The sequence below is a fragment of the Akebia trifoliata genome, unplaced genomic scaffold (genome assembly GCF_017979445.1).
Source record: "Akebia trifoliata isolate Shusen 1 unplaced genomic scaffold, ASM1797944v1 Contig01285_ERROPOS320191, whole genome shotgun sequence".
NCBI lineage: Eukaryota > Viridiplantae > Streptophyta > Magnoliopsida > Ranunculales > Lardizabalaceae > Akebia > Akebia trifoliata.
In genome coordinates this window covers 230,466-244,198 of record NW_028237654.1, presented here as the reverse complement: position 1 = coordinate 244,198, position 13,733 = coordinate 230,466, and the positions used below count along the sequence as shown (strand labels likewise).

Below are 13,733 nucleotides of genomic sequence, written 5' to 3'. Positions count from 1 at the left end.
ATAATCATTATATTTTTCCGATTCTAACTCTAAAATAAATGGAATCCGAATCAGAACCACCAAAAAATACCACCCATACTCAAGAATTGAATGAAAATAAATATAAAAAAAATTCCTTAAAAAAAAATCAACATATTATTTATAAAATATCAATTTAGTTATAATTTGCTCCACTAAGAATATACATATATATATATTCAAATTTTAAAATTCATCGAACTTTTGAAAGAGATGGTACATTCTAAGCTCCAATGCTTAATTTGTATGAAAAAATTGAAGATATATGTATATAATCGGGTATCTTATAGACAGCGGACCAAGCTCGTATTTAGGACAAGACTAGGCTTGAGGCACATGCAATGCCCATACATCACACGCACCAGGCAAGTGAGGTTGCGCCCTCATGGGTGGCCACTGAAGAATTTAATGCTCATACTAAGTATGAAACTCACAAAAAAATTGAAAAAATTTCTAGATACGTTTAAATTTTAAAATAAAAGAAACCCTTAAATCATGTATATAAAAAATGACAAAATAAATTGGTTGGATTCAATTTTGAACCCGACTCTAGTTAGTTCCAATGAAAAGGGAACCAAAATCTCGGTTCCAATTCAGTTTCAGATAAATGTGTACCCATTGACACCCCCTAGCATGGAGATTGAGGGGAATATTGAATTAAAATTGGGTGGTTAAAATTAGAAAGATTTTATTGCCACACCAACTTTTGCTAATGCCACTCCAATTCATATGTAAATCACCAAGGAATTAACACCCATCTTTGGGTGGCATTTGCAAAAGTTGGTGTGGCAATAGAAACTCTCTAAAATAATTGTATAATTCTGAAGTATCATTGGGAAGACGATACCTTATACTCAGGTTCAATTCCTGTCATCGCCGAGTTATTGATCTCATTAGAAAAACAGACTCCCGGATCAATAAAAAATAAAAATAAAAATAAAAACATTGATCATCCATACTGAGCATGCATCCAAGCAAAAGGAAATCCAAAAAATCACTACCACTAAGCATTCAGCTGAACAGATTAGCATCCATGCTACATTGTGGGTCAAGCAAGCCCTTCATATCCACCATGCTTGCCGCTGAACAAGTAGTTGTGATCATATTATGCAAACTTTGTATAACAAAAATTTTCCATCTCTTATGCAGTATTGATGAAAATGGGTACTTGATCTTTCCAAAATAGGATTGTTCCTTTTTCATTTGAGTTCTTTTATTACCCTGCACTAGTTGAGCTTTGGGAGACATGCAAGCTCCGTCCATCCCGTTCAATGGGGAGATTCAACCCGTGAAATGGCTGAAATCACCCTGCCAGATTTTCTTACGAGGAATAGATGTCTACATGTCTTCATATATCATGGCAATACAAGTAGTATCTTATACTTTTATAATACAATTTGTTTGCAACTTTGATATTAAATTGTACAAGTACATAGATCTGAAATATTAGAAAGGCAATCGTTAGCAAATACTAATACAGAGAAATTCATGATACATGAAAAGCCAAAAAAAAAAGAAAAATTACATTCTGGCTTGAAAGAAAATGAACATTACTGCAGAAATGAATTCTACCAATATGCCGTGACCCTTAGAAGCTTATCTGCATCTTTGGAATACAAACAAAGAACCTTTAGATCCCTTCCCCAACCTAATCTTCTCATCTACATATGTTATCTGCAGTTTAACCTCACTCTCCCCACCGTACTGAAGGTCCAATGCCCCAATCTTCAGTTTAGGAGGCTCAAATACAACTTGAATCCATTTATCATCCATTGCCCTCAGTTTGCCTAAGTCACATTCAAAGCAATAGAAGAAATGCAACATCATAAGAGCATTAATTGAGGAAAAATTGCATTAAACCACAAATATGGGAGAGTGTCCTGTTTGAATTACCATAAAACATAACTATTCAGGTTTTCCCGCAAATTTGGTGGGTAAAAGAAGATATGGCATGTCAAGAACCAATAGATTGGATTGTTAGATAACCAAAACATTTGATCTTTACCTGGGAAAATGTCTAATATGGAGAACCACTTCTTCATGTTTTTATTTTTTTTATTTTCTAACCATAAAAAAGAAATGCAAGCAGCAGTTGATAGAGTAATCTACCTTCCAAGGAAACCTCTCCGTCAAGGAAACCAAATGCAGAAAAAGACACTTTGTTTCTCACAGAGTCTGGAGCTTCCACAATCTGAATCATTTCTTTTGCTTTAAACACCATACGACCCAATGCACTCCGGTATCCACCCCCAGGTGATGTTGGCCTCGAACAATACACGACATCCCAGTCTGAATAACATTAAATTATCATGGGGCAGATATTGGAGGATTTCAAAGGAAACTAAAAATTCACAGGAAATCTGAATCTGCATTCTTCATTTAGTAACTTCAGAAATCATAAAAATGAATATTGAGTAGGATTCACATTGATTCTGTGAAAGAGCATAATAGTGGTAGATGTTTCAGATATGACCTTATTAATTGGATTAAAAAATTTCATAGTAACAATTGCATACTTGATCCTTAGGTCTCAATAGCTTCTAAAGTTAAAACAAAATCGCAAATTCCAGATGGAATAGTGATATACTGACATTTAAAATTTGTAGCAAAATGGTTGAGCAATTATAAGTTAACTACATGTTGCTTTAATTCGGTTAAGAAACAAAGATATGCTCGCCATCCCATATATCATTTCAATTTATTATTTTATCAATAAAAAGCAGTTTATGAAAGTGGAATCTTTACCATGGTTTTAAAACTCGTTCTGACATCTCATCTCGTCCGTGAGCGAGACCGAGTCATCTCGGACAAGTTTTCCGATACGTTTGAGACATCTTGTTCAACAATGAGAAAAATGAATGTGGGTTTTAAATCTCGTCCGATACATTGACTTGTCAATCCGTCTCGTTGTTGGACGATACCAAGACATATCAGACAAGTCGTCTCAGTCTCGGACGAGATTTAAAACCATGATCTTTACTCATCGAAGGTTCTTTGCTTAAACGAGTGAAACAAGGAAAAATGACATAACTTGGTGATTAATCATAAGCCATTAATTGAGTTTACCTCCAAATATGAGTGGGCATTTTACTGGTTCATTAACACAGTACTTCTGTAGTTGCTGAGCTATTTCGGATACCTCTTTGTGCTCTTCGTTTGTTAAAGAAACTCCTCCATCGGATCCAGTCACCTAAAGAATCAAATGCACTAAGTTTTCATGAGAACCAAAATTTTCAAATTCCAAGTCAGTGATTCTCATTAAGAATCTCGCTCGTTCACCAAAGATACCAAGATGACACAGGTGAATCACCAGATTAGAAATTTTTCCCCAATTGTTTAAAACTCTAACTTTCTACGTATCTTCCTGATTTAAGATGAAATTTTCACATCATAATCACTACGAATCGTCAATTAGGCTAAATTTCGGATTATAGACCACTCATGAAACTTCCATCAGAAATTATAATTTCCAGACACCCCAAATACCAAACACACTATTTTATCTTTCAATTACATTTCATAAACTAATCGAAGAACATGAACTTCGAATTCAAACACACTCCACATGCTTTTTCCTTTTTAAAGATCTTTTCATTAAAAAGGTTTCTAACCTTGTTAATAATGGAGGCGACAAGATCATCCGGACTAGTGCGAACTTCCTGCGTCGAGACAGAAGCAGAGATTCTCGAAATCTTCTTCTTCTGCTGTGATCGAAGAGGAAAAGACACCATTAATGGAGGATTCGAAAGTTTTGAACCAAAAATCAGGGCTTTGGATTTAGGGACTTCGAGAACTCTGAAATTGGTGAGACACAGAGAAGATGCCATCGTCTTCGAATTGCTGAGAGTTGGAAGAACTCGTGAGATTAGTCAGATTACAGGCTTATCCGTAACATAAATTGAAGCGTGCCACGTAAGCGTTGGAAATCTGGTGGGTCCCGCGTTTTCATTTCATAGCTTGCCACGTGGTATCTTGTAAAATCTACGATAATTTAATAAAAATCCCTTGAAAAAGGCAAGATTAGATTTATCTTGACCGGAAGTAACGCTAGCAAAAAGGGACTATTTTTACCCTTTTTTTTTTTTTTTTTTTTGGGTGGTGGGGGAGGGGAGTGGGGTTACACTAGCCCATGTTTTTACTGAAATGCCCCATTTACAATTTCCAAATCCTTAGAAAATATTCTTATACGTTACAATATCCTCCCTCCCAATCTTCTCTATACTAGCAAACAAGGGAGACAATTCTCAATTCTCTCCATCAAATAGTCCTTGGAGTTCATCAACAAACCTCTGAATTTTAAAAACGATCACAAATCTAGTAGATATGTGCTCTTTCATGTTTATTTCATGATCATGGGAGTTTTCCATGAACGACTCTTACTCTTTCATATCTTTCTTTCTCATGTTTTAAGGACGTTTTTTATATTTTTATCAGCTTTGATATATTTCTTCATCAAAGTTATACAAATAGAAAATGATAACAAAAAAAATTAATTGATTTCCAAAATTTCTTGGGGTATAGTTCTTAAAATTTACCCAATGTCAAAACTTAAGACTCAACATTGGAATGTATCTCAAAGTCAAGTCTCAACGTTACCTATCATTGAATATTGATGAATAATAAACAAAATATTTCATTGAGGTTCAATGATAAGTAATGTTGAGACTCAACCCAGAGATACATTCTAGTGTCGAGACTTGACTCTCTCAGTGCCAAGACTTGAATTTCTTAGAGTCAAGTCTCAATAATAAGTAAATTTTAGAAATTATACTCTAAAGATTTTGCGAAATCATTAAGTTTTTTTTGCTACCATTTTTCATTTACATAACTTTATAGGATAAATGTATTAAGGTTGATAAGAGCATAAAACTAATTTTAAAACATTAGAAAGAAAGCTCCAAGGTGAGAATCGTTGGTGGAAAGAGTGAGAATCGTTAGTGGAAAGCTCCAATGATTGTTTGACAAAGAAAATGGAGAGTTTCCTCCTTTGTTAAATTGTGTAAAAGATTGGGAAAGAGAAAATTTTAATTTATAAGAATATTTTTTAGTGTTAAATTTTCTTTTGTAAGTGGGGGCATTTGGGTTCCAAAACATGAGTTATGTAACAAATGATCGTTTTGAGTATTAAAAGTAGTCCCTTTTTATCATTGCATTGAACCCGTGACATTTTTATATTAAAAGTTTAATTATTAAAATCAAATTTTCACCATTAATTTTAAAAAAGGGTTGTTAACTTTAAGTTAAGGGCAAGCTTAATCTTGCATTTTAACATTAATAAACCTAATTAGGTTAATTTTGTATGAGAATTTTTCTAAATTATTCAAAATTACCAGGTTTTCATGTTGCAAAAATTATTGAATGAGACATGTTCGTCTGATGTTTTCCAAAACGGGTATATGTCCAATTTTATAATTATTTGTTTTACCAAAATGATTGTTTATTAAATAGTTATTATTTATTCAACTCGAACACGATGTCAACCTTTTAATGTCGGGTTACGACTTCAAGAGGGCTCATATAAGCAAAAACCATTTCTTTAGGACCGGGTTAGGAATCAGATAAGCCTGGTCCGAACCCGCCCATTGACAGCCCTAAGAATGATTATTTGGGGGAGGGGGAATAATCAAGGGCATATAGGCCAGTATACATTAGTCTCTTAAAGAAAACTAAGATCAAGGGGCATAACATCAGTTTTAAAACATATAAGGGCATCCCTAATATAAACCAAAACCCGGAATGTTCCCCCCAAATAGAAAGGTCAGTGTGGTTTGGGAGGAAAAATTCTCGCAGAGTGAACAAAATGGCTGGAAAATTAACCATCATAGCGTCTCGGATCATGGGTGGCAATGGTGTGTTGAGTCGATCAATCTCCTCTTCTCTTCACCTTCGATCTGGTATGGGCCTCCCTGTTGGCAGACACCTCATCCCAGACAAACCGGTAATCAAATTTGTTAAAACCCTAGAAATCTAAATCTAATCTTGTCTGATTTCATTCAGTTGGCAACCAATTGATCATCCGAAACTAAATTTCTTTGAAAAATTCGATCGCTCTTATTGTGATTCAGGTTCCTGTAAATGATGAACTTGTTTGGGATAATGGGACTCCATTCCCTGAACCTTGCATAGATCGTATCGCAGAGAATGTTGGAAAGGTGATGATAACTTTATAAATCTAGGATTTTGATGTTTATAATCTGTTGACTTTTGGGTTTTGAGATTTTTCTTTTTTCTTTTTTATTTAAATTTTTTGACTTCTAAGGTTGTATCTGTAGTATGAAGCATTGGCTTGGCTTTGTGGTGGTTTGAGTTTCTTTGCATCTCTCGGACTTTTAGCTGTTTGGAATGACAAAGCCTCTAAGATCCCTTTTGTAAGTTGAAATCCATGCTTTATGCCTAGAATTTGCTTGCTATGATCTAAGTGTTTTTTGATATATAAAAAGATCTAATTTTTTTTATGAGCAAATAAAAACGTAGGTTTGACGACAACCTATTTTTATGATCAAATAAAAACATAGGTTTGAAGACAACCTATTTGTACACAAATTTTGTTCGGTGGTTTAACCTTCCTTCCAATTGTTAAATTTGATTTTGATAAGAATTGGACATTTGTTTGATTGTCATGGGACGAGACACCCCTCATCTTTAGTGCAATCGTACTGACAACTCTTTCCATTGCCACTTAAACAAAAGAAGAAATCCCACATAGAGAAGCAGCCTGTGTGACACTTCATCCAAACCGGACACGTGTTGCCACTCTTTGGGGAATAAATTATTTTTGGAAACAAAAGTTAACTAAAGGTTTCATCTAGTGTACAACAATACCATACACAAGCCTTCTTGTGTCCAATTATACATCCTCATTGGACAACTTCAAGAATTCACATATTTGATTGCCTTATAAATCCTTAGTACCATTCACACTAGTTGCAACCCTCAAAGGACCCTCTAGAACGCTATGTGCAAATTTTGCCTCTTTAAAGTCTTTCTCCACCATACAAGGTGCAATTTAAAATTTTTGCAGCCTTAAGATCCTTATACTCTGCATTTTGCAGTCTTTAGTCACAATTGGAGTATTGAAAACCTTGAGCATTGCATTATTTGGGCTATTGTGATTCTCCAATGTTAGCAGCTTTGGGTTGGCTTGAGAACATTTTTCGAAGTTGAGCTTCAACAATTATTTTTTGTTCTTCATACATTTTTTAACTTTCTTTGGATTAGCTACACATGAGCAAAGATGCTTCGCGGTATTTCATGGCCAACAATTCTTACTTGCGTAACCTCTTTATATATGCTCTCCTTAAAGATGCACTCTTTTTAATCGGTCTTGGTCCTGAAAGTGAAAAAAAATAATGGTCCATTTATTTTGAAGCTCTTTTGTCTTCAAAACATCCCTTAGGAGTTCTAGTTTTTAATTCTCCTTTTTAGTCTCATCAATGGACTTTATGTCATTTGCATATAACATGTACCAATGGACTGTTTTTCTGAATATGAGAAATTACTTCATTTTTTTTAGTAGTTAAATTTTATAGAGAGAAAAATTGGGGAGTCAAGATGACCAACTTGAGTACAAGGCAAGGGAAAAAATGCTACACCTTATTAGAGCTACCATAAGACATGCTAGTTATAAGTCTATGATATTACAAACAGAATCCTATTTAAAACTAAAATCTTTGAGGAAGATTCCTTTGAACTCCTTATAGGCTTTACACCAAAAAATAGAGATAATAATCTGATGAGGTGATTTTGCCTCTTGAAATTCCAATTAGACAACAAAAAGAATAATGGTCCATAATATCCTTTTCGATGCCATAAACAAATTGCATAGTTGAAGCAAAACCTCCAATAGGGCATTGATAAAGAGCAAAAAACTTGAAGATATGTTAAAAAGATTAAAAAAGAGTGAGCCCAAATTTCACTGGAGATGGAGCTATGAAGAAGAATGTGATTCATAGATTCCCCGTCGGACTTACAAAAGGGGTAACGAGGTAGAGCGGAGATAAAATGCTGTCGAATTATATTGTCCATATTAAGAATACCATTCCAAGAATCCAACCAAATAAAGAAAGAAATTTGCTGAAGTTATGGTGTAGCCCCTAATCACAGTAGAAGGGAAAATAGAGGATGGAATGTTAGAAAGAAACTGATAAAATGATAAAACCGAGAAAACCTCATAACGGTTGCCTTCCTAGATCCAACGATCTATTTTTGGGTTAAATGAGATGCTACATTCAATAAGACTTGAGATGGAGCCATCTCCCAATCATTATTTCCCTTCTTCACCCAACCTTATTCTAATTTGTATATTATTGACATATTCTTATTTGACAAATCATTTAAGAAAGTAAATTTCTCCATAAGAGATACCTCCGCACAACGTAGTTGCTCCCAAAATCACACCCTATTTCCCCTTTTCAATATGAATGAGATTTTCTGATGAAACTTTGGGAAACCTTGAGTATACCCTTCCATACCCTGCATCCGTATGAATAACATGCTACCCCACTCTCCTACCTAAAGGTCCTGCTTGCCAAACTTAGCCCGAATTGACTCTTTTTCACAACTATCTCAGTTCGAGCCAATCCCTAGAGGGCGGTCCACGAGTCTCTAATTCCTCATATGTAACGCTCTTGCTTTTTCATACACATATGCCCGTCCAACTGACCTGATGAAATTTACAATTATTGTCTTTATCGTGCTTTGAAAAGGTTTCTAAATAATTTCTCAAACCTTCTTGGCATGTATATAACATATGGAGATAATAAAAGGAAGAATATTGCGATGCTTGATAGAGTTTTCTTGAATAGTCAACTTACCACTCTTGGAAAGATATTTCATAACTCACCCAGTCCATTTTGACTTGAGGCTCATTCAACCAAGCATTTATTGCAATAATTCCAACTCACATGGTTATATGATTTCTCAAGATCAATTTTATATATCAACCTGGAAACTCCCGACTCACCCTCGAGTCAATGCATCCGTTGGTAAGTACTCCATCCCACCTTTGTTTTCCTTTAATGGAAGATCCTAGATGCGGTCCAATGATAATTGGCATAATTGCTTTGATCCTTTTTTGCAAAGTATAATTGCTTTGATTCTTGATGCAAGCAACTTCAAGATGACTTTATATGTTGCTTCCTCCAAACTGATCGTCGGGATCAAAGCGATAAAGGTGCAATTTGATCTGTAATCTAAGAAGCAATTGTTGAAGAAGTCCTAGATAATCACACCATGAATTGCCCTCCTATAATATACCCGAACACTTCTTGAAAAAAAAAATCATAGAAAATTTTCTAGGCATAGGAGCTTTGTCACCACTCAATTCCCCAATAGTTTGGCACACCTCTTCCTCTTCAAAAGGCCTCTCAAGCCATGATTGGGATTATTAGAAATTCCATTGAAGTCCTTATTGTCTAGGGCAGGGTGTAAACTAAAGTCTTCCTAATATATTGTCCAATAAAAGTTTACTACACCTTCCATGAATCTTTATCTTCTAGATTTTTCCTGCGATAGCCATTGGTCATATGGGAAGAACTTTGTGTTACAATCCCATTCCTTCAACCACTTGATTACTGGGAGCGTCTACTTGGTTTTGTTTATTACTGGGAGCTTCTAGTGTTGCACTCTCAAACTGGCCCTTTCTAATATTTGATTCAGTTGCAAATTCCCCTGTTTTTTATTACTGGGAGCTTCAACCACTTTTTGTCTCTAGTTGATTTCTTTCGTAACTGGGAGCTTTTAGTATTGCACTCTCAAAGTGTCCCTTTCTAATATTTGATTGAGTTGCAAATTCCCCTCTTTCTCCTTGTCCAACCTCTTAATCTGATTGAATACATTCTTTTTTCTGACCTTGACTCTTCCAAATGATTTCTTGTTCCAAACCTTCAACTTCTCATTGATGGCCTTACGTTTCTGCTTAAGATAACACCTGAATGGCTAGGGAAAGACATGGTCTCTGAGCCGATTGTAATATATGCTTATTATAACTGGGAACTCATCTGAATGACCATTTGATGTCACATCTCGCTAATACATATCTTTCGTGAATTCAAATATATCCATTTGAACATCTTCCATCAATAAAAACCATGTGGAAATTCTTCCTCTCATTTTATCTTTAGAAACTCTTCCATTGTGTGTTTAAGTAGAAGATTTCCTTTATCGCTGACCTCCTTGGCATAAAACCAAGTTGGTTTTCTCTCTCTTATATAGGATAGTGTTCGACAGTCAACATTGGGAGCCAAAATTTGTCCCATTTGACTTAAAAGTTTCGGATTGGGCTGATTTATTGTGAGGCTGATCTCCTCACCTTAGGGATAATCCTCACAAAAAATCAGCCCAATCCAAAACTTTTAACTCATATAGGACAAAGGCGTTGGCTCTGTGTTAGCTTCCCCAACGTTGGCTGCTGAACGGTACTCATATATATATTGTCTTTAGCCTTGTTCCATCATTCTCTTCCATACTTTTAGTGTGGCAAAGTTTGATGTCCCATTAGTTGGTTCATCTCAACATGCCTCTCTTGTTCTTTTGCATGAGTACAAAGTGATTTCTTGTTCTTCTGCATTTTCTGTCTTTAAAATATTATTCAGCTAATTAAAGGACACTCCAATATTTTTCTCTTTCCATATGAAGATCTGTCGAGATCTAGTTTTTGTAAGCAGGCCAAAAATGTTGAGTTAAATTGGTTGTGGAATGGAAGATCCAGAATTTCTCAACTTCTAATAAAAAATTGATAGGTTAAGAAGTTTTAATGGTTTATAGGTCCAAGATGGCCACTAGAAATTCTGTGGGAGAAGACGCCAGGGGTGATGAGGTTTCTTTACTCTTGGAGAGATGATCCTTGCATTTGCACATTTTGGTACGAAGAGGGGATGGGGGAGAGGTTAGGGAAACAACAAGGCCTTGTTTAGGGAAACAACAAGGCCTTGTTTAGGGAAGCAATTATAATCATTGTGTCTTGTTAAGACTTAAGAGACACCTATCAAAAAAAGACTTAAAGAGATGATTGCATTGTTGGCTCTTGGAAACCTAGCACCTTATCTAAAAGGTCTAAGGTTCAATTGATGCTATTGCCGCTATCAAAAGAAAGGATTACATTTTGTTGGTTATCTGTAGCCAGATTTGCTTTCAGCCACTAAGGAGACAATAGGGCTTGTTTGGAAACCCCAAAATCGGACCAGGCAAGGTCAAACCATTCCCGATTGACTTGAAAGGTGTTTGGTAACCTTTTGGACCTACATCGTTGGTCCCTGTCATTTCCAGTCTTGTTAACAAAACCAGTTCAAAGGTGTCCTTTTGGAAACCTTTGTGTCAAGGAACTGATTCCTCTCTCTGTCACACACACACACACACACACACACACACACACATACACACACAAAACCTTAATTTCTAGTCAATCTCCTTTATGAACTGGTTGAATTTCTTCTCTTTTAACTGGATTTCTTAGAACGTTGGGTCCAAAATTTCAGTTCATGACTGTAGAACACAGGTTTCAAACCATTTAGCACTACCAAGCATCATCACTGACATGGAACAGAACTTCTTCCTTCTGCTCTCTGATACACAATTAAGGGAAGTGCTACCCAAACAAGACAGCAAGTTAAACTAGTTCTAGGTTGATTACAGACCAGCTGTGAACTGAGCTAGGCTAGACTAGTCTGGAAAGCATGGAACATCCAAACATGCACTTGGCATTCTGGGTTGGGTAGAAGCAATGCAGTTTTTATGCCCGTCCTTTGTGGAGTTGTATGTTAAGTTTCCTTCCATTCTGGCATCACCATTTTATACTCTGTGCGAAGTAGGATTCCCTGACAATATTGTGGGCCCCCACCCCGCCCACCCCTACACAAACAGAATAAGCATTTGAGTGGATGCAAGCTCCCATTTTAATGCATATGTTGATCATTCCTGCCAATAATAAATATAGATTTATCAATTAAAAATAATAGTAAAAATTATCAAAAAATAATAATAATAATAATAAATACAGGATCAATAAAAAAAATTTTGACCAATGAGAAGCAACTTCTCTATTTTGTGTGTTTGATAAGCTAAGAAGTAACTCCTGAGTCCCTCCTGCTACACAATGCATAAAGATTCTCACTTGAAACATTACTTAGTGCTGGGGAGACTTGAGTCTACTTAGTTGGTCTAGATTAGGCAAGAAGTGAATTTTAGTTCACCTTTGTGCTGACCTTTTTTTAATTTTTTAATTTTTTTGCGATTGCCTGAAATCATAGCCTAAGGTAATTATATAGTGGTTCTTTTTTCCGTCCACAGTGTTGAGAATGTTATATTGTCATCTGCAACTGTGGAACCGTTTCCAAATCTTCTACTTATCGATGCTCTCTTTTTGTCTTCTTACCAGGCACCAAAAGTCTATCCCTATGACAATCTGCGGGTGGAGCTTGGGGAAGACTCATAGATAGTCTAGGTTGGTTGTGTATCTGCAACTCTTGCCTTGAACACTGGGGGATCTCATATGTTTGTTAGTTTCTCTGATTGTGAGGATGTGATCTAGAAATAATGCATTGCCCTAATTGGTGACATGTGGTGACACTGCAACTTGATGAACCATATACCTTTTGGTGAAGGTGTAGAGTTTCTTACCAGAAGGCAACTTAATTTTGGTTGCAAACAATTTATTTGGCCTTTCGCAACAAAAAATCATAATTGCACTTTTTTACTTGTGCCCATTTGCTAAGGTGATCTCAATATCAAGTTTACAGAACTTCTATGTTACTACCAAACTGATGATGCAATACCATAAAAGTCCAGCCAAATTGTCTAAAAAGGCAAATTCCGTTGTATGGCATGTGGAAATACTCGCACTTTATCACAGATATTAGCTTAAACTTCATAATCTGGCATTTCAGGATATAAAATAGATTTGTCTCGCCTCCCATGGGGTGCAGTACGGCTAATGGGATTGTTAAATGAAAGTAATAAACATTCCAAGGAAAGGAGGGGAGTTCTAGGGGACAAGCATTTGTTGGAAGATATTATATACAAACTGGTTATACTCGCTTTTCTACTCAACAAGTGGGAACTAAGAATTGCTTCATCATATCTGGTTCTTGCCAAGGGGAGAAGGGAACGGGCTTTAGTTAGGATGTCGGCCTACCATTAATCGTATGATCGTATGATCGTGAAGTTCATCGTTGGAGTTTCAAACAAGGGCAGGGACATGATCTAGAGAAAAGTTTCCTGAAACACCCAATAACCCTTAAAAATGGCCCATTTTATCAATTATATTATTCTAGTGGATTTTTGTTTTTCGCTAAAAGGACTTTGAAAAGTTTCGAAACATTAGAACACTAAAAAAGTTATCCCTTTGTTTATTCAGCCAGTATCTTATCAAAATCGATTTATCTTTACAGAGTGATTGAACAAGCTTGACAGTTTCTAAGAATTTTTTTGGTTTAAATCACTCAATCTTCAAAATGCAATGAGCTCTAATCTTTAAGAAACCAACTTGCCTTTTTCTTCATATTTTTCTTGGCCCCATATGGATCTTAATATCTAATGATAAACAAACGGTTCAAACTCCACCCAGAGAGATGCAACAAAAAAAGAAAGTTTCCGATAACGCATGAGAAGTAATCTCATTTAAAAGCAATTCAATTAAATCATTGATTTATCACACCATTGCACCTCAAATTACTTGGACATTATTTAGGGCTCATATACAAGAAAATTGAAGAAAATTA

The 13,733-nt window shown here is 35.6% G+C and overlaps 2 protein-coding genes across 2 annotated transcripts; one reads left to right on the top strand and one right to left on the bottom strand.

The window, feature by feature from the left end:
• Positions 1 to 1,393: 1,393 nt before the first annotated feature.
• On the bottom strand, positions 1,394 to 3,893 carry LOC147380596 (Plastid-lipid associated protein PAP / fibrillin family protein). The gene is made up of 4 exons (XM_086431494.1): positions 3,630 to 3,893; positions 3,085 to 3,208; positions 2,128 to 2,307; positions 1,394 to 1,805 (listed from the first exon to the last, which is right to left on the bottom strand). Exons 1-4 carry the CDS (start codon positions 3,843 to 3,845, stop codon positions 1,615 to 1,617), a joined length of 711 nt encoding a protein of 236 aa, XP_086287620.1. The 5' UTR covers positions 3,846 to 3,893; the 3' UTR covers positions 1,394 to 1,614.
• Positions 3,894 to 5,762: 1,869 nt separating this feature from the next.
• Positions 5,763 to 12,709, top strand: LOC147380595 (NADH dehydrogenase [ubiquinone] 1 beta subcomplex subunit 8, mitochondrial-like). Its single transcript, XM_086431489.1, has 4 exons — positions 5,763 to 5,956; positions 6,084 to 6,170; positions 6,291 to 6,386; positions 12,392 to 12,709. The coding sequence occupies exons 1-4, from the start codon at positions 5,819 to 5,821 to the stop codon at positions 12,446 to 12,448; spliced, it is 378 nt and encodes a 125-aa protein (XP_086287615.1). The 5' UTR covers positions 5,763 to 5,818; the 3' UTR covers positions 12,449 to 12,709.
• Positions 12,710 to 13,733: the final 1,024 nt, after the last annotated feature.